At 42.5% G+C, this 21,559-nt stretch overlaps 1 protein-coding gene across 1 annotated transcript in view; it reads right to left on the reverse strand.

Annotated features, from left to right (window-relative positions):
• LOC100352221 (histone-arginine methyltransferase CARM1) overlaps window positions 1-18,038 on the reverse strand; it is a 117,204-nt gene extending 99,166 nt beyond the window's left edge. Inside the window, exons 1-2 of the mRNA XM_070051461.1 lie at window positions 17,933-18,038; window positions 16,275-16,379 (exon numbers count right to left, since the gene is read on the reverse strand). Coding sequence (XP_069907562.1) covers window positions 16,275-16,349 — 75 coding nt within the window. The 5' untranslated portion in view covers window positions 16,350-16,379; window positions 17,933-18,038. The remainder of the gene's footprint in view (window positions 1-16,274; window positions 16,380-17,932) is intronic.
• Window positions 18,039-21,559: the final 3,521 nt, after the last annotated feature.

Raw genomic sequence — 21,559 nt, forward strand, 5'->3', positions numbered from 1 at the left:
GAGGAGATATCAGGAAGTTTTATGCCTGCATGTGTGTGTCTTAACCACAATATCACACTGTGCTGACATAGATACTGTGCCATTATTCCACGAGAACATGCTGTTTGTAATGGGTTCACAGTGCTCACTTATATTAATTCTAGAGCTGTGGCTGTATTCCATATGGTTTCCTAGGGTTTGAGTAATTAGCAGCACTACCAATTTAAAATGTCACCCAGACTCCAAAATTGGCTGTCAGGCTGTCTATACTTTTAGAAATACCAACATTCTCTTCTCTTCATCCTTCCCAGGAAATACATACTCGTCCATGGCCACGGTCCACTGCGTGAATACTCATAACTGTCATTTAGGAAGAGGATGCTGTAAGGTTGGAGAGTGCAGCCCATGGCCCCAAAGAATATGCACCCTACTTAGGAGAATCTTGCCAGGACCTTATTCAATACACTTCCAGCTACCAAGTTTAACCCAAAGTATGGCTGCAAAATTAAAAAATGGGAATTGCATCTGGATGCTCTGGTGACAGATGCCTTAGAAATGTGTAAATGGGGCTCTTTGCCTAATTGATTAAGGTGACATGAACATCATGTTTTTTAGTTCTCTTGTACCTACAGACTAAAAAGCAAAGAAATATCTCATCACTAGGAGATAGATTGGAGAGAAAGGGAATGAGGACAGAGAGAAAACAGCCAGAGATGGAAGGGAACCTGACACGGTTAAATCTTTGCCAAACTGGTCTACTTGGGAGGAATATACTTTAATAGATCTGGACCATAGCTACAGAAGAAGTGGAACCTTACAAACTGAGGCAATTTTCTAAATACATTGAACCACAATCTCAGTTGTTTGACTAATTCAACACAGACCATCGGTCTTGAAAAGGGTTTTTTTTGTTTTAGCATTATAATTCCATGAGCTTCTTTTTTGTGTGTATACTTAAAAATGTAATAAGTGAATTTTGTAAAGATTTATTTCTAATTACTTGAGAACAATAGTTAGAGAGAGAGAGGGAGAGAGAGAGAGGTCTTCCATCTGCTGGTTCATTCCTCAGATGGCTGAAACAGCTGGTGCTGAGCCCATCTGAAGCCAGGAGCTTCTTCCAAGGCTCTCATATGGGTGCAGGGACCCAAGGACTTGGGCCATGTTCTATTGCTTTCCCAGGCCATCAGCAGGGAGCTGGATCAGAAGTGGAGCAACCAGGACTCGAACCAGCACCCATACAGGATGCTAGCACCACAGGTGGATGCTTAACCTACTACGCCACAGCGTGCTGGTCCCAATAAGTGAATTTTCAATCATATGACTGGGAAGAGTGAGTGAGGAGGTCAAGGACATTGGGCCTTGTCTACATAAGCCATTAACTTGGGAAACAAAGCCATGGAGGGCTGAGGATAAAGTCCATGGTGAAAAATCACTTGGCCTGGGGCTGGTGTTGTGGTGTAGTCAGTGAAGCTACCACCTACAACACCAGCATCCCATATGGGCACCAGTTCGAGTCCAGGCTCCTCCACTTTCAAGCCAGAACACTGCTAATGTGCTTGTGAGGGCACCAGAGGATAGCTCAAGTGCTTGGGTCCCTGAACTCACATGGGAGACCCAGAAGAAGCTCCTGGCTCCGGTCTGGCCCAGCTCTGGCCTTGTGGCCATTTGGGGAATGAACCATTAGATGGAATATCTGTGTCTCTCCCTCTATCTCTGTAATTCTGGCTGTCCAATAAATAAGTTTTTTTTTTTTTTTTTTGACAGGCAGAGTGGACAATGAGAGAGAGAGAGAGAGAGGAAGGTCTTCCTTTTCCGTTGGCTCACCCCATAATGGCTGCTGCGGCTGGTGTGCTGCACCCATCCGAAGGCAGGAGCCAGGGGTGCTTCTCCTGGTCTCCCATGGGGTGCAGGGCCCAAGCACTTGGGCCATCCTCCACTGCACTCCTGGGCCACAGCAGAGAGCTGGACTGGAAGAAGAGCAACCGGGACAGAATCCGGTGCCCCGACCGGGACTAGAACCCGGTGTGCCGGCGCCGCAGGTCAAGGATTAGCCTATTGAGCCGCGGCGCCAGCCCGCTCAGCTTGGATTTTCAACTGGATGTTGCTCAGCTGGGATTTTCAGGAAGTGAGCTACGTTCAAAGTGCTTTTGGCTTACTGTATTTTCAACTTGCGATGGATGTATGGGGATGCCATCCTAAGCTGAGGAACACCTGAACTCTCTGCTTCTTCTACAGTGAAAATGAGGACCACCTGTTGAGTTGCACAGAGCCTGAATCCCTGGGCCAGCACTTTGGCAGCAGCCCCTCAGAGAACACTGGACGTGGCACGAGCAAGCCATCCATTTTCCGATGTTGAACACCGAGATTAGGGAACCATTTGCTTCAGTAGGTTGCATGCACTGACCGCTACGTTTCCTTTCAGTGACATCCCCTCATCTCATTTTGCTACCTGGGAAACTCATCCTTCAAGACCCGGCTTAGGGGCTGACAGGGCATCATGGGCCACCGCCTGTGACGCTGGCATCCCATGTGAGTACCAGGTCAAGTCCCAGCTCCTTCACTTCTGACCCAGCTTCACGCTAATGTGACTGGGAAAGCGGCAGAAGATGGAGGTACCTGTGTCCTCACCACTCATGGAGGAGACTTGGATGGAGTTCCAGGCTCCTGGCTTCGGCCCGGCTCACCCCAGTCATTGTGGTTATTTGGGAAGTGAACTAGTGGATAACTAACTCACTCATTCTCTCTCTCTCTCTCTCTCTAACTGCCTCTTAAATAAATAAATAAATCTTTTTTTTAAAGACACAGTTGAAAAATCCCTCTTTGGCAATGCATTTCCCACCTCCCCCAGTCAGTCTTGACTGGGCTCTCTGGTACCTAACACACTGCTCCATAACCGCACTCAGCACAGGATAGTGCGAGTATTTCTTTATGTGCGTATCTTCCCTGTTTAGCTTTTGGGCTTCCTGAAGATAGGAATCACAGAATTCTTTTAAAAACTTTTAATTTATCTTTTTTATTTTTTAAAATTTTTATCAATATAATGAGAACAGATCTCATGCATTCCAGAGGTTGTTTTCTTGGGATCATATAATCTAACTCTCAGCTATTAGCTAGCACAGCTGGAAAGAAACAACAAAAAAAACCATAATAATTATTTTTTGCCTAAATGACTTAATGGGAAGACACAAAATGGCAGCCTCCTACTTCCAAACTCCCCTGAGATGTATCAGCAATGCCGTGACTTCTGCCAGCCATTCGAGTCTGGGAGTACTCTTGCATTGCCAGCCATCAAGGAGGAGGAGCCCAGCACATCCTTGCCCGATCCGAGACTGAGATCCTCAGCCTCCCTTGTCTTCTGCATGCTGGGTCATTTCTCATTTCTTGGCCTCCAGATCACCTCACAGACCTGAATTTTACACTCTGGTCAGTTCAGAATCTCCACCTTTCCTCCTCGACTATGATCCGAACATTGTCACTATTCTGGTTATCTGAGGTATTCATTTGCCAAATCCATATGCCCTGGCATAGGCCTTCTTAGAAGGTTTCTTTCATTCCAGCCACAGGACCTTAGTACATGCTGCACCCCTTGCCTGAAGTGCTCCCTACTGCTCCTCCCAAGGCAGCAGTCTATGGTCATTTTCTTTTTATCCTGCTCAATGCTGAGTATTTTCCATTTGCTCCTCCCAGCCTATCTCCACTTTTCTCCATGCTGCTCTTTGTCAAGAGCCTTACCTACAGGGGCTGCATCAATGGGTTCCTTATCATTAGACTCTATTTGGGATCCAACAAGGAAAACGACCACAGGAGATCAGAGGAAGAGACGACGGTGGGCTCAGATGGTTTATTCTTCTGGATTCTCCCTCCCTGAGTCTCCATAGCTCAGCTGTTTCCCTTCCACAGAAAGTCACAGCTTTAATGGGACTTCTACCTCTCACCTTCTACCCAGGTCTCAGTAGCCACCTTTAGACTTAGGGTACAGGAACAGGACCACAGGGTGCTCTCCCATTCATTTGTGGCTCTGTTAATTCTACCCATATCCTTGCGAATAGTCCTGCTATTGAATTCTCCTGACACAGCCCGTTGTGGGTGTCATCCCTCCCCTGTAGAGACCTTGGCTTCAGATTGCACACATCTCCATCAGAGAAACCTTTCCTGGTCTCTACTCCCCTCCTGGGCCAAGTCCTGTTGTAAGCTTTGTCATCACCTCCCCACACGCCTTCTTCCTAACACTCATCACAGTTATAATTTTCTCCCCGTGACTTACTATTTGATTAACGTGTGTCCTTTCCCCGGGTAGTAATCTTCACTGAGAGACCCCATCTGTTTGTCACTCATGATTGAACCTCTGAATATAGCCCAGGGTCTGGCACATAGAAGAGACACTTCCTAAGTCTTTGTGGGATGAAATGAATAAATGAAAATGTCTCTCATGACCATTAATAGGGAGGCATGCATGATCCAGAAAACACCATGCAAATCTATTATCTCCTTGAGAAGGCACCTGTCCCAGTGAAACCAGGCTTCTCCAACCCAGTGATTATAAGAGTGATCAAGTGAAAGGTTGACTTTCACACTGCCATTGTATCATTATGTTCTGATCCAGTTAGCTCCTGTATACAATGTTTTGTTGTTTTAAGAGAGGGAATACATTCTTAACTTCCACTGGACCACAGGTAGTAACTAGACATGGCTAATATTTGGATTATAAGGAAAGCATCAGAAAATAATGTGAAATCTCTGGCAGAAGAAATAGGGAAAAGTCAATGACTGATTCTTCTAACAGTAGCCAATATTTTGTCAATCCATTTGCATATAAACCTTTAAAAATATTAGAGATTGAGCCATAATTTTGCTCACACAGATGATTTTAATTATGTACACACTCTTGTCTTGCAAAATTTTAGATAGGGCTGATGTAGCTCCAAGGGAGTTCAAAGCTATTTATGTGTACTGACTGGGTTAAGATTACGAAGAAATTTCCAGGTCATAAAGAGTAAAAATGAAGTACATATTTATCATTTGTTGTATAATTATCCTATGCTATGCCCATCTAGTAATTTGTAGCATGAGCTTATTTACTTGTGATAACAACTATATAACTGGGTACTGTTATTTCTCCATGTTGTAGAAAAAGAAGTTGAGAATCAGAGGAAGCTACAATCATGTACTTAACACATGGCAGGGGTGGGATGCTGTATCTGTTGATATTTTCAAGGAACAGTGGTTCTTCTACTTACTATTTAATTAATTAATTAATTATTTATTTATTTACTACTTGTTGAAATTCTTTGTTACTATTTGTTGAATTGGTAGATGGTTAAGCTTATGATTACAAACAAAATTGAAAGCATGCCATTGTAAAAATTAAAACAAAAATTTAAAAAGGAGGGAGAGGATTATGATAACTATCACTATGCTCTTAAAACTGTATATAAGAAATACATGAAATTTGTTCCTATTGTATAAAATTACCTAATTTGAAGCCTAGGCTTTTCGCCACTCCTTCTACTTTCACGTCTAAGTTATCCTTTGCACTCACCCATAATATTGTCCAGATTTAGTTCTCCTCATCTCTGCAAATACCAAGACTCTGATTATCTCACAAAAGTGCCTCAAGTGATACCAGATATTATTTTTTAATTATTTGCTAAGCATATTTCTGACTGCAGTATCCCAACTGCCACTTTTGTATGCTTCACGTACCTAAATTCTGTACCCTTTCTACCTGTGTACTGTCACAGTCGTCATTCTTTCTGGCCGTTATTTCATTCCATCTATCACTGCCTGTACTAAACAGAGTTACACCTGCCCCCATGCTCTCAGATGGAAATCATACACTTTGCCATCATTCAGAAGGCGCCCAACACTTCTAATACCCAAACTGCAGTCTGACAGGTTGACTGAATGGCTCCTAGGCAGTCACAGCATGAGGAAACTGACAGCCTTTTGCAATCCATCACATCTCCTATGCTGGCAATTGTCAGAGAAGAAAAATTTCAAACATCAGAAGGGTTACAGAAGACATCCTTTGATAGCCTTTGCAGCTTGAACTTTATCATGACAGGAGAATTCTGTAGCAATTACTCCTCCTAAGGCAGATCTCTACATGTGCTGTGCTGTGAAACTTGCTTTCACTTAAAGGGTTGCCTGTGTTTAAATAATGCAAATATAATACTTATGAGAACCCATGTTTCACTCTGCCCTGTGTTCTAGCCGAGGACTAACTCATCACTCATCTTTTAATCACACCTTCAACAGCTCTACAACTGTTTTCTTCTGTAGTTAGGTAGAGTCTGAAGTATGTTGATCACTTTAGCTTATCTCCCCAAGATCTACTCCTCTTCAGATGCTACTAATAGACACACTGACCCAATCACTCAGCTCTAAACTGCAAGTACCCATTCATTCATCACACATCTATTGAGTGCCTCATGTAATCCATGAGGCCACGAACAGCTAGAAGCTAGTAATGGAAAGACAAACAGTACATGACTTGTAGAGGAAAAAAAGTATGTAAGGAAGCACATGAAAGAATGAAGTACAATAGGGTACTACATTGGCAGTGATGGAATCATATAAAGGTCACAGTGTGTGTATGAAGCTGGAATAGTCTACTCTACAACAAGCTCTGACAGGACTTCATTAACGTAACCTGGGTAGTGAAAACTGAGCCAATTTGGTGCCACTTGAACGGATGAAGAAGCAGAGACTTCAGGAAGTAGGAACAAAGACTTCTAAGAATGACAGAGGCACTCACACTTGGGAGACAACAGTTGCTGCAGAACCAGGACTGTAAGTATTACAGGTGAAAGTAGGAGCATAGTTGAAACATGATCATGATAAGAACAAAAGCTAGTGAACTTGGCAGATGCTTCATTATAGATGGTCTTAAATACAAGTCTTGGTTTGACTCTTATGCAAAGAAATGTCATCAAAAAAGTAAGATCAGATGGGTGGCACAGACTGCAGGGCCACAGGACAGTAGACACTGGTGGTTCCTAACCAACACCACTCTGCCCTCCCTTCCTCCTTCCACCCAGAACTTCAATTTTATTGTTTATCTTCCTCTAGATGGTTAACTAGCTCTGGTTCCAGAGATGGGGTTCTGGTTGGTATAGGGCAATCATAGGGTATTCCATTCCTCTTGCCATTGATGGGTTTAGGCTTGAGCATGTGATACAACTTTGTTAATGAGATCTGAGGGGAACTCTGCTGGGAGGTGATACTGGAAAAGGAATCCTCGCATCCAGAGAGATACATAGATAACCTGTCTATTTCTTCCCCAAGATGTGGTAAATTTAGATATGATGCTTAAGGTAACTGGATTAAAACAACATAGTCACACTACCTTTGGCTATTTTAGCCAATTTGGTTCAAGGAGGGATTTTCTTTTATGGAAATTCAAAGGTATCTTAACTGGTACAACCAGAAAAAGTAGTTGGAAAACTTTTGCAACCTTTAAGGAAAGATACAATAAGAATAAGAACCAAGAATTAGCTGTGGGACAGAGAGAAGCAGAGGAGTTGCAGAAATATTGAGTACAAAATCTAAAGGATTCAGCGATCAGAAAGGAGAAGAAAAGTTCTATACTGATTGCCAGGTTGCTGGTTTGGGCAGCTGATTATAACACATCAGGATGAAAATACTTGCCTTGTCTGGATAGAGGGGTTCTAGAAACTGCTGTTACTGATTTTCGAAATTGGTACTTTGGTTCCACTGCTAACGCTGTTACCACAGACACTGCCTGAGGAGCCCATTGCAATGGCTTCTCCAAGTTCCTCATCCCACTTATGAACACAAGAGTGTTTCTCACTTATGCCCGGGGATTCCTACTGAGTGGTTTCCTTATGAGAATTGCAGCACTTACTTGGCACTCAAGCATGTGTACCACTGAAGTATCAGGGAGTTCATATCAGTGGGGGCATACTTTGGCCAATAGGAAATGGCAGCCAATGGACAGATCCTTATCCTTTTCCCGGATAAACTATTACAGGATGGAGTGGCTGCCTGTGGCCGCTAAAAATGTCCGACCTAATGTCAAGCAAACTTTTTCATAAGTTGTGGCCAGCTCAGTAATGCTCTCCTCCATGCTTGTTCTCTCTTGTTCCCTTTCTCTGATTTCCTTCCCCTTTCTCATTCTCCTCTCTCCTTTCCCTTCCTCCCCTGTACTTCCTGACAAAGTGCCAGCACAGAAGCCTCTGCCCCATTTTAAGTTATAGAACTCGGGCTAAGAAACTGGTGGTAGTTATAGGAAAATCACAGTGTTTACTGACATTTTCCTGGGATCTGTCTTTTCTGCATTCTTAGGACTTTTCAGTTCTAAACAAGTTACCATTCTGGAGCTAAGTAACTATGTCAATGCATCACACTTAGGAAATTACATAATGAAGAGGATTTAGGCAGAAACTCTAAATTCATCAGAGCTCAACTTCCGGTTCAGTGTGAGAAAAGAGCAGGTTTTAAAACAGTACTGTGAAGCACTTATTAATTTTTTTTGTCTATGGGGCCGGCACCGTGGCTCACTTGGTTAATCCTCCACCTGCGGTGCTGGCATCCCATATGGGTGCCGGGTTCTAGTCCTGGTTGCCCCTCTTCCAGTCCAGCTCTCTGCTGTGGCCCAGGAAGGCAGTGGAGGATGGCCCAAGTGCTTGGGCCCTGCACCCGCATTGGAGACCAGGAGGAAGCACTTGGCTCCTGGCTTCAGATCGGCGCAGCGTGCTGGCCATAGCGGCCATCTGGAGGGTGAACCAACAGAAGGAAGACCTTTCTTTCTGTCTCTCTCTCACTGTCTAACTCTATCTGTCAAAAAAAATTTTTGTCTGACCTACCTGCTTTCTACTAACCTTATTCTTTTTTACCTACTTATAGTCTTAGCCTGGAAAACTAATGTTAAGTCAACCATTTTATAACTTGTTATAATAGAGAATCTTCTATATAAACCTCGAATAAATCAGTAGTTACCCTGAACTTGTTCTAGATTGAGAGTGAAAAGTTTGGAAATTCAACCTTAGGAGGTATCTAAAACTTTCATTCAGTGGGTAGGTTATGTACTAGGCAGAAGTTAACTTCAATCAAACAATGTAAATGAAATGTTAATCCTTCAAACCTCCTCTTTCCTTCCTGACCCCTTTCCCATGAACAGCTAGTACACAGAAAATATCACCATAGCAACCTGTTCCTACATGACTGGGTTTGCAAAATTAAGAGTTGGTCTGATCATCATTAGGGTCATTTAACAAATATTTCTGGTTCTCCCTGAAAGTACACAATAGAATTGTACTTCTCTGTCCTTCCCATAAGAATGACATTGGCCCATGTGATGTCATGGGCCTCTTTCAAGCAAGACCAGCAGAGGCAGAGATTGGAGTGATGCATACATAAGCCAAGGGACACCTGGAGCTGCTAGTGAGCACCAGGAGGTAGGGAAACAAGGAAGCATCCTCTCCAGGAACCTTCAGAAGGAGCATGTCCCTGCAGATACTTTGATTTTCAATTTCTTGCCTCCAGAATGGAGAGACAATCTGTTGTAATAAGCTATCTAGTTTGTAGTAATTTCCTAAGCAGTCATAGGAAACCAAAACAGCCTTCAAAGCATACGCCACGGAAAAGACAGAAAAATGTGTGTGCATGTGTGTGTGTAACATGTATATGTTATATGTATGTTAACAAAGATGGTTTTTCACTCTCACATCCTACTTCTCCCCCTGCCACAAGCATTCCAAAACTCACATTAATAAAGTACCAGTCCCTCAGCACAGAACATATGAAGAATGACTTTCTGCCATTCCTCAAATTACCATGTAGTATAGGTCTTGGATACACACAGATCTGAGTTTGCATAAAACTCTACCACTTGGTCACATATAACCCAAAAAAAGTCAATGAAACTTTTGTAGTTCCAGTTCTTTCATCTACCCCAGTAACCTAACACTATACATTGTGTTTGCTTGTTGTATGGTGTAGTTGTATGGTGTTGTGGCTCCATGCACCTGAACCTGACCCACATACTTGGGGGAACAGCCCCCTTAGGAGGCAGCACCAGCCTCACAGCAGGGAAGTGAACGCATCGGTGCTCCTCTCCAGCACCCTGGTCGCTAAAGCAGAGGACTGACCCAGCCTCTGTAAGTTGGACTTTGCAGGGTATGACATCACAGGGAATTCTGATGAGCTCACGGCTGCCTCCAGGTCCTAGAGCAGCAGCAAGAAGGTTCTAAGGACAGCACTCAGGTCAGTGCCGGGTGACAGCTGTACACAGGGCAGTGTCTGTGTCTGGCCACGCTGCTGTGTGCCGTCGCTCTGTAGCATGAGCCTGGACATTATTCTGGTTATGTATCCTCCAGGTCTAATTTTCTGATGTTCTGGTATCTTTTTAGGATTTTTTTCTTCTTCTTAAATTAGCAGAGTTTGTGTCTGAGGCTGGCAGGTAGGAATGTCAACTAACACACTGGGACTGAATGACAGAGAACTCAGCAGGAATCGGGAGTCATTCCCTTCTCCTCCTGTTTCCCTACATGGCTAGGAACAAGGATTCCACTACCACCAAGTTAACTACGAAGTCAGAGAAAGAAGTGAAGGGTGAGAAGAAATTAAAGAGAGCAAGATCTTACAGGCAGCATTTGTTCTGGTCAATAATTAAGATGAGGCTTCATCCATGTGCCAGGTTAACCAACAGCATGCAGTGTTTTAAAAGGAGAGAAAAACTTCAAGACAGGATTAGAAATGGACTCAGAGGCCTTGGACCAAATTGATGATAAATCCACACCAAAGAAAACTCAAATCAGAAGGAAGCTGGGCTCTGCAAACCCAAGTATCAGCAACAGTCTGAACAGGTTGCTTTGCATGTTTGTTGTTATTTATGTTTTCTTTGAAGCCTTGAAATCCCCGAAACCGTTCTGCCTAAGCCAGCCTCACATTCGGATGCACTAAGCAGCTGTTGCAACTGGGGATTCTCTCCTTTGTGGAAATGCTGATTTGAAAGAATAATAAGCTCTTGGCTCCTGCTTACTCTCACAAGTTTCCAGCAACTGGTACCCTGACAAATGAAGTGTCAAAACATTTCCAAATTAAAACCCCACAGCTCACTAAACCCCACACCCTCAGCAGGATGGACTTTCCATGCCTGCACCCAGCACACAGTTGAAGAAACTAAAAATAGCCAGATGGCAATTAGGAGAAACTCCATGGAAAGGAGATGGGGTGGGTTCCAGCAGGGTCAGCTTCCTGGATGGACTCCAAATGAAGTTCTCAGCCAGCAGTGCTCTGGCCAAGAAAGGATTTTCATTAAAACTGCATGGAGGTGGCAGAATGAAAACTCAAAACTTGAAAGATTTAAAATTATAGCAGAAGTGGAAACTATAGCACCGTTCTCCAAGACCATCAAAAAGAATACTACTTGGTAATATGTATTGAGTTCCTATTGTAGGTCACAAACTGAGCATTTCATACACACTTTATCATCTTGAACTTACAAGGATTCTAGGAAGTATCTACTCACTCCTAGAGATAAGAAAATCAAAGCCCAGAGATCGTAGACAACCTGAAAACCAGTAGTAGTCTATGGCAGACACATGATCAATGATCAAGCTGAAGTTTCAACTTAGCTTTCTGGCTCCAGAACTCAAGAGAGTAACCTTGGCACATCGCTGCCCCATACCTTTATGGGGATGCTTCAGTGACCATGATGTTTTCATCCCATCTTTAGGCCTAAAGAAACAAAAGTCTTCCTTAGCAATCTCGGTCCACATTCCCATGCTCAGTATCTCTCAGAGGTCATGGGTGTGGGCTCTAAAGTAAGACCCTGGGTCTTAGCTTGGCCTTTTCATGTGTTGTCATGCAAAATGGGGTACATTATCTAGGTTCCCAGGCTTTAGTTTTCTCACTTGTGAAAGGGCAGTAACAGTCGTCTTTATCGCATACAGTTCTGATGAAGGTTAAGGGAAACAGTGCATGGAAAACCCATAGCATGGTGCTTGCCTGAACTAAGCTCCTCAATAAATAACAGCCACTGGTATTGACTATTCTAAAACCATGCCCTTTTAAGTAGTCAATATCAATGACCTCTGAGGGAGTCAATTTCAATGAAGGAGAAGACAAGGGTTTACTGAAAACATAGCACCCTCCAGAGACACACACGGGTTGTTGTAAACTTGCTCTCAGTCTGATAAGAGAAAAAAAAAAAAAAGGGAATTTGGCTTCAGTGTGACCAGTCATCCTGGTGTGTCAGGGACGGAGGAGATTCCTGGGACACTAAAAGGAGGTAGTTTGCTCCTGTAGTTTTTACAGGGAGGGGACATTTCCTCCCAGGAGAGGGCAGCAAAGGACTGACAGTGTCACTTACCATTCCTCATTTTCCCCACACAGGAATGACTCATCTGACATGACACTGGGAAAGAGAACTGAGCATGTCCAGCCCCAGCACTTGGACTTGGTCAGCAGGCTCACCTGCCTGGTAAGTGTGCCCTTCAGTCTCCCGTGTGGGGAATCTGATGGGCAGGCTCTGGATCTATGTGGGTGAACAGCTGTTTGCCACACAACTGAGTGCAGAAGTTCAACTTGAGAGGAAAAAAGAAGCAGTTTTATTGGGCCATAGGTATAAGCTTTCTTCTCCAAGCAGCGATATTAATAATGAAGCAAGTATTGTTTATATCTGACATCTGTGTCTATTTCTAAACTGGTTCAGAACTCAAAGGGTGAGAGGGATATAATTAATTATCCACCATGTGATTAATTATCACCTTCATAAACCCCAACAGATGGATGCCTATTTTATTTCATTGGCTGAAAAACCTGTTTTAGGCAGGCAAGAGATGGGTGTTTTGTAGAATCAAATGACATTAGAGCTAGAAGTGGCCTTAAAGATGATCTGGTCCAATATCTCCATTGTTATAGATGAATATATATATATATATATATGTGTGTGTGTGTACATATTTATATGTATGCAATGGCCAAGTGACATAATCCAAATATCCAAGTAAGAAATCTGTGAAAGGCTTTTACAATGCAAATGATTGATGTGATCATTAGTTTGGGAAACTGTATTTAGAAGCTGGAACCAGAATTAAAAATGGATTGCAGAAATATAGAAAATAGATCCTAGGTTCCAGATTAAAACTAAGTCCTAATAGAATGAAAGAAGTTTCTCTCAACTCCAAAAAATATCCTCAAACCACGAAGAAAAAAAATCAATGGTAGTTCACAGTTTAATTTTGCTTTAATTGTACAAAAACCACCTTAGGCAACAAGACTGCTTACCACAACCTTAAATACCAGAGAAGATGACAAAAGAGACAAATCTTGCTCCTCCATCCTCATCCTACCCATCTCTCATAATCAGATCCTCTTCCTTAGGAATGTTTAATTCATAATTGATGTAACCAGGCAAATGCCCCACTGGCAAAGCAAGGTTCCTAGGCACCTCAAAATTTATGAGGAATTAGACCCTGTTACCAACTATAGCCATTTCGGGTCTTGCCTTGTCTCTAATCTTTTACCCTTGGTCAGTGGAGTACCTAGATGTAACTTTTAGAATGTGTCCAGTCTTGAGTGAGAGGAAGTCCACATCACCTTATTCCTTCCAATAACTGAATTTACCTGGACAGAATGCTTGCAGTAACTTCCTGAGAACTCAGAAAAGGAAACAATGCAGGCAGATAGAGGAAGAAGACTAGAATTTAAAACAGTACCGAGCTAGGTGTGAGTTTACCCCCATTTTCCTTTATGTGAACCCTGGCCTGAACTCACTGCACCAGAAATGGGCACCAAGATGTAGACCAAGAAGGCTCCTGAGGCCATCCCCTTGTCAGGTCGTACAGAAGCAGAGGGGACCCCGAATGTTCAGAGTGTGGGAATACTCTGTTTTTCCTCTGTCCTATTTTCCTCTCCTCTTCCTCCCTCTTCTCTCCTTCTTTTCTTTCCCTTCTACCACACTCCAGACCAGACTCTAAGAATCTTGAGGTAGTGGGAGCATCAGCCTGGAGGGGCCCAAGCTAGGAGGGAGGGAAACCTTCCTCTCTATTTAATAACGCTAACATTCTCAAAGCCAGCTGCCACCCTCCCCCAACCCCCAACCTTTTTATTTCCTGTGTTCCCTCTCTGCTTGATCAATATATAAACATGTCATGGAAGTGTGTGACAGAGCAAGGTTTTTGTCCACACCCTGGAAAGTGGTCCCAGGGAATCACAAAGGATCAAGAAGTTCATGGGAAAGATGGAGCTTGGCAAAGCAACTCCTTACAGTTGCCTTTACAAATTCCTGGGCTCACCCTCGATTTGTGCATGCATGGATCTGATATTAATTAGCATACCAAAACTTTGAGAACTCCATCCAGCTGCCAAACTGAATAGTGGGTGACACACACAGAGGACAGATCCAAACAGTACTTCCAAGGCACTGAAAACTGAAGTGACATGGAATGGACAGCCAATTATCAAATGGAATTTGTGGCCTGAACCTAACCATGTTGACTCTCTGCTACAACAAGAGTATCAACATTCTCCATAGAACCGGTTTAGACTAGTCCTAGAGTCTCATGATATATTCAAAGTGTAGAGGATACAATCCAGAATTTCTTAGCATATGAAGAATCAGGAAAATGTCAATTTCATTGGGAAACTATAACCTGAAGCCACACTGCAATGATACAGAGGTTAGAGAAAAAAAAATCAAAGCAGCTATTATTTTAAGAGTTCCAATCAGCAGTCATCAACATTGCTGAAACCAATGAAAAAAATGGGAAGTATTAGCCAAGAAATAGATAAGACACAGTGTCAAATGGAAACTTTGGAACTGAAAAAATACAATAACCAAAATAAAAACTTTACTGATGGGCTTGCTAAATTACGTTTGTATATATTTTAAGTTTGGTCTAAAGCTTTCTCTTTATACAGTGAACTATAACTTAACTTGGATGAACTATAGACTCTTCTACCAAGTAGCTGGATCTCAGCCAATCACATCTGGCCAACTGTTCAAACTCTGTTCACATAAAACAGCTGTGAACTGTAATCAATTGGGCTGTCTCTGTACCTCACTTCCATTTTCTGTATGCCACTTTTTTTTTCCCCTCTGGCTACAAATGTAACCATGAGACAAAGCAAACATTCTGAAGCATTTTGGTCTGGACTTCTGGCCAACTCTAGAACTGCAAATAAAGCCAATCAAAATCTGTAAAACCAGATTTGTTTTAATTTTCTCTTACCATTCTCCTTAGAAGAATGGAAACAAAAGAGGAAGTCTCCCCAGGTAAGCCAACTTCTCAAGGGGGCCACTTTTCAGTAGACCACAGATCTACCATTATTACGGCTGTGGAACAGACCAAGCATCTCAGAGTTTAGTGTTTTCTCTAATATCACATAGTTAACAGAGAAAAAAACAAAATAAAATAGGCCCTACAACCACTGGTTCCCCTGACCAGTACTATTGCCTCTGATATGAGTTGCTCAGTATTTTGAACATTTTGACTATCTCACTGGTAGAAGAATAACGGACAACAGTTGTATAACATATTAGCAGCGATTCATCATTCAGATCCATTTCATGAAGGAAATAAATGCATGCACATGTGGAGTCTATGAAAAAATTGAAATTGAGTATCTCATGAAGAGCTATTCATTACATAGCAATAAAGCCCCTAACCTGTTCTATGCACCAAAATGTAGTTCATTCAGCCTCTTGAGTTCCAGGCACTCAAAGCTTAATTTTTTTATTGAGATGAAATTCATATAACATCAAATTAACCATTTTAAAGTGTATAATTTAGCATCCCTTAATACATTTACTATGTTATGCAGCCATTAGCTCTATCTAGTTGCAAGACATTTTCATTGCTCCATTTCTAATTCCCTCTTCATCCCTGGCCCCAGTCAAGCTCTGACAACCAGTGGCATGCCTTCTGTTTTATTTATCTTTATATAAATAAAATCCCATGACCTTTTGTGACAGGTTTCTTTGACTTAGCATGTATTCGAGGTTTACCCACATTGATGTATGTGTCAGCATTTCATTCCTTTTGATGAACAGTGTTCATAATATTCCATTGTGTGAAGATGCCACATTTTGTTTGTATATTCATCAGTTGGTGAGCACTGGATTGTTTCTACTTTTTGGACATTTTGAATCATGCTGCATTTGTGTACAAGTATGTGTTTAAATGCCTGCTTTTGATTCTTTGGGATACACAGCTAGCAGTGGAATTGCAGGGTAATAGGTAATCCGATCAAAGCCTCATTTGGATTCTGTTCTTGACAAGTCTCCTTAACATGACATGAGATGGGCAACCTGCTACCAGCATTACCTTGTCTCTAAAGTCACTATGGTTCTGGAGGATGGCTCTGTGGTAGGTGGCTGTCCTCATGAAATCTTGCATCATGTTCTGCTGCTGGGAAATGCAGCCATAAAACTGTAAGGTAAAGAGAGGGAGAGGAGGAATCAACAGCCCATGAAGCAGCACTGTCATGCACATCTGGTTCTCACAGTCACCCTGATCAAGGCAGGTGTATGCTTTGACACACAGGGAAGCAGAGGCTGAGAGAGACATGGTGATTCACCAGCTGACACTAGCCCCACTTGATATTAGTGCCAAAGAGTCACGCCAGATTTTTTTCCACAATATATGGAGAATGTATACTATGAAATACAAATGCATGGATTCCAAAGTTGCTTTTGCATCAAAATAAACTCTTGCTTTAAATTTCATTTTTTTCTACAAACTATTAGCAGTACCTTCATTTTTATAAGATGTAGAATTTCAAGTAGATTCCACACTTCTGAAACCTGCTCTAGATACAGGGCTAGATTGTTCTGAGATAGGTGCTCAGGGTCCCTTCCTAAAGTGGAAGCTTACACAGAACAGGTGAAGAATAAAGAGTTGGGGCTAGCATTGTGGCACAGCCATCACCTGCGATGATGTCATCAAATACAGGCACTAGTTACAATCCAGCTCCCAGCTAACAGCCTGGGAAAACCAGTGGAAGATGGCATCCTGCCTCCTGGATTTCGCCTGACCCAGCCTTGGCTGTGGCAGCCATCTGTAGAGTGAGCCACCTGATGGAAGCTCTCTCTCTGTCTCTCTTCTCTCTCTCTCTCTTCTCGCTCCCTTCCTCCGTATCCCTTCCTACCCTTCCTCTCTCTTTCAAATAAACAAATAAATCTTAAAAAAAAAGAGTTGAGAGAGGAAAGGGTTAGGCCCAAAATATCAACTGCCATGAAGAACCCCTCAGCCTCGCCCCGAGAGGAAGATGTACTTGGCCAGAAGTAAGTGATGGCGCTAATTCTGATGGATAAAGAATCAAGCTGGGTGGCGTGATGTGGTACATATAAACTCATGGACACTGACAGTGATAAATAGCATCACTGTAATTGCCACTATTTAAGAGAGCTTTCTGTGTGCCAGACACCAAGCTAAGTGCTTCCCAGACATCACCTAATCAAATTAAATCATCACAACACTCAGACGAATTACATTCTTCAACTGAAGAAACAAAGATACAGCAACTTGCCCAGGTTCTAACATGTCAATCACTGGATGTACACACATAATTCATTCAATATTTTATTAATTTATCTATTTATAAGGCAGAGATATAGACAGACAGTGAAATCTTACATCCACTGATTCACTCCCCTGAGGCCTGCAACAACCAGGGCTGAGCCAGATAAAGCCAAGAGCTGGGTGTCTCCCAAGGGTGACAAGGGTCCAAGTATTTGAGTCATTACCTGCTGCTTTCTGGTGTGCACATTATCAGGAAGCTGGCATCAGGAGTGTATCTGGGTCTGTGACATGGGACACCTACACCCTAGCATGGAGACTTAAATCCAAGTGATACTATTACTGCTGGTTTCACTTTGAGACCTACTGCAATAGAATACCAACTGTCTCCTCTCCACCCGACTACGTGTGCTCCCAGGCGAGGGTCACCTTGAAACAGTATAACCAGGGGCCGTTTTGCTGACCTGGAAGTACTGTGCTGCAGATGCCTCTTCTGTCCGCTGGCTGAACACTGAACACTCCTTTTTCTGATTCCGGCATCTTTTCAAGATATTTGAAAATGCACTGAACTCTGCACAGACAAAGGAACAAAAAAAAATCCACCTTGAAAAATCTTCACCTTGAAAACCAGAGAACTCACTGTTGCACTATGCAAAAAAATTCCAACTGTGAAAACAGTAGAAGATGGAAACAGCATGTTCGGTCCTGAACACACGCATGAGAAGGAACGGCAAGGTGGAAATGGGTACTGCTCGGAGGCGTGACATCCCTATTTACACTTGCCAGACATATCTGCATTCAGAAATGTCAAGTGGGAGAGCAGAATGGGACACAGGCGGGGTCTGGGCTCCTCGAATTCTCCCAGTACTGTGCTCACAAAGCTCACGGGACTTTTCCTCAGTTTGTGCTCTGTGGAAGGTAATTATTTGATGATAAGTAAAAAAAAAAAAAAAACCATATCTGTGAATACAAAAAAAAGATCATATATGTAAAACCTCATTCTATCATCACAATGGAAGAATTCTTTTCTTAGTATTTGCTAGCTATATATAGAACTGGTAAATTACTAAGGATATATACATACCAGGGAATGCTTCCCATTATTTGGAGAAAAATGTGGAAGTGAAGGCTCAAAACAATCTAGAAGTGACATTACTAATAAGACAGCACACACAGTTGCCGAATGCTGTTACAGCTGCCTGAGAAATGGCTTTTGAAGTCTACCCAGCAGTGTCCTCTGTCTGTGGCCTCTTCCCTCTGTACAACAAGCATTATGACCAGGTTTCCATTTCTAGCTCACGCTTGAATCTTTAATGCCCACCCACTCTTCGTCAGCGACAAGCTCTAGTCCTTGCCACCCTAGATTCAACCTGTCACGTTCCCACCTGCCCCTGCTCCAGTTCCCTTCCGCATCCTGTCTTACTGAAAGGACACCTACACTCCTACCACACAGACGCATTACAGATTCCCCCATCAGCTTGGGCCTGGCCTTCACTTTGAACCCTACTTCTGTCAGATCACCTTTGGCATTCACTTCCCACTGATCCTTCCAGGCGCCATTCAACAGCTTTCTCCCATTGCTCGGTTCCAGAACACCACAGACAGAATTCGCTGCTATAACATTGTGGGTCTCAACATTCATACGCAGAGCAGAATCATCTGTAAAGATGCTTTTACCTGGAGGTACTGGGCCATCCCCTTACACCCGGTAATTTAACACTGTTAGTGGAGTCAAGAGCTGTTTTCTTCAAAAGCTGCTAGCGTAATTCTCATGCACAACAGAAGATGAAAACCTTTCATCTCACACTCTCAGTTTATCAATCATAAATTTTGAGAAATGACCAATGGACTTGTTGAACTTACTTTTAATTGAAGATCCAGTCCTATAGAGCCTGGGGCTTTCTGATGTGGGGACAGAGAGCTTGAAAAATTATATCTTGGTATAGAATAAATATCAGGGACCTTCAAAAAGTTTGTTGAAAATAGAATTAAAAGAAAACTTTATTTTAGCAGAAGAAAATTTTGAAATATATGCATGTGAAGTATCTTGATATTCCATGAAAAAATATATCATGATAAAACTAGGCATAGATTTCAAATTTTATGCCAAAATAAACTTATTTTTTAATTTCCTTTTTCATGAGCTTTATAAAGTATCCTCATATTTTAATACATGTAACTGCTATGCCCCACCCCTTGCCAGAAGAGAATACCATCTACTCCAAAAAAGTTGCAGGAAGAAAGAGGGAGGAACTGTTCAATGAAGTATAACTCTGAATTAAATTTATAGTGTATCCTGGACAGTAACTATTTCACCAGTTTGTAGAGAGGCTCATCCTTCCTGTCACGAATGTTCCTATGTGGATCTCTCTTTTACAAAAACACAATGGTTCTTTGGATAAAAATTAATTGTGGGCCAGGTGTTTGGCCTCATTTAGGAACCCCCTTTGTCCGACTCCTGATTCCAGTCAACTGCTAATGCAGACCCTGGGAGGCAGCAGGTGATTGCTCCAGTAGTTGGGTTCCTTTCACCCATGAGGGAGACGTGGACTGATCCCTCAACTCCTGGTTTTGGTTTCAGCCCAGTCCTGGCCATCGTAGACATTTGGAGAATGAACCAACAGAACGAAGCTCTCTTTCCACGGTTCAAAAAATTAATTAAAAATTCATCTCCCTCATGAAACTTTCTAAATTTTTATTTATTTACTGAACTTCATTTTATTTGAAAGTCAGAGAGACAGAGAGATAGAGAGATCTTCATCCACTGGTTCACTCTAAATGCCAACAACAGCCAGGCCTAGGCCAAATTGAAATTAGGCACCTAGAACTAAATCCAGGTTTCCCACATGGGTGTCAGGGACCCAAACACTTGAGCTGTCACCTGCTGCCCCCAAGGGTACATGTTACCAGGAATCTGGATGAGATGCAGAGGCACCGGGGCTGGCACTGTGGTGGAGCAGGTAAAGCCACTGCCTGCAGTGCCAGCATCCCATATGGGAGCCGGTTCAAGTCCCAGCTGCTCCTCTTCCTATCCAGCTCTCTGCAATGGCCTGGGAAAGCAGTAGAAGATGGCCCAAGTCCTTGGGCCCTGCAACAGCGTGGGAGACCCAGAAGCAGCTCCTGGCTTCAGATCGGTGCAGTTCCGGCTGTTTCAGTCAATCGGGGAGTGAACCAGTGGATCAAAGACCTCTCTTCTCTGCCTCTCCTTCTCTCTGTGTAACTCTGACTTTCAAATAAATAAATCAATCTCTTTTTTTTTTAATAAAGGAAAAAAAAAAAGCAGCAGCAGAGGCACCTGGACTTGAACACGACACTTGGATATAGTATGCGGATGTCCCAGCCAGTATCTTAAATACTGCACCAAATGCCCACCCCTTTATCATGAAACTCCCCAACAGCTCTTTGCAATTAGGCCCCCTATAAAGGAGATGACACAAATGATGGTTTAAAATAACAACAAAGGCAACACACAAAACTATAAAAAATTCACAAAATATAAGTCAAAGAGAAGAAAATATAAATGATAATCTCATCATCCAAATGATTATCTATTGTTATTTTGGTGTGTGTGAGTGTGTAAATTGCCAGTATACGAACCAGCACCCATAGGAGATGAGATCCAGGTGCCCCAGCCAGAGGCTTAGCCTACTATACCACAGTGGTGGCCCCGCCCCTACAGTTTTAAATTTTATGGTTATGCCATAACTCAACCAACTCCAAGTGGTTGGATTTCCAAACCCCACTCTAGGTCCACTATATCCAAATGACAGAGCCCAGCACTGACGTTTTTATCCATGTCCTTACTGATTTTGGTGACAAGACCATTTTGAGAATTCTAGTACACAGAACATGGCAATAGTCATACAATAGTGTCACATTATAGTAAAACAGATGCCGTTCCTTCACAGCATCCTGGTACGATAAACACGTTAATCAGTATTTCTGTTCTCTTACGACTCTTTTCTGACTGTTCTCTTTTGCGATATTTGTTGTAAAAATAACATCTATAAATACATCAAAAAATTTATAAATGCAGAAAAGAAAGCCAGATAGGAAAAATAACTTCTAGATAAAACTACTAATAATAGTTT

Source organism: Oryctolagus cuniculus, chromosome 1 (genome assembly GCF_964237555.1).
Source record: "Oryctolagus cuniculus chromosome 1, mOryCun1.1, whole genome shotgun sequence".
Taxonomy (NCBI): Eukaryota; Metazoa; Chordata; class Mammalia; order Lagomorpha; family Leporidae; genus Oryctolagus; species Oryctolagus cuniculus.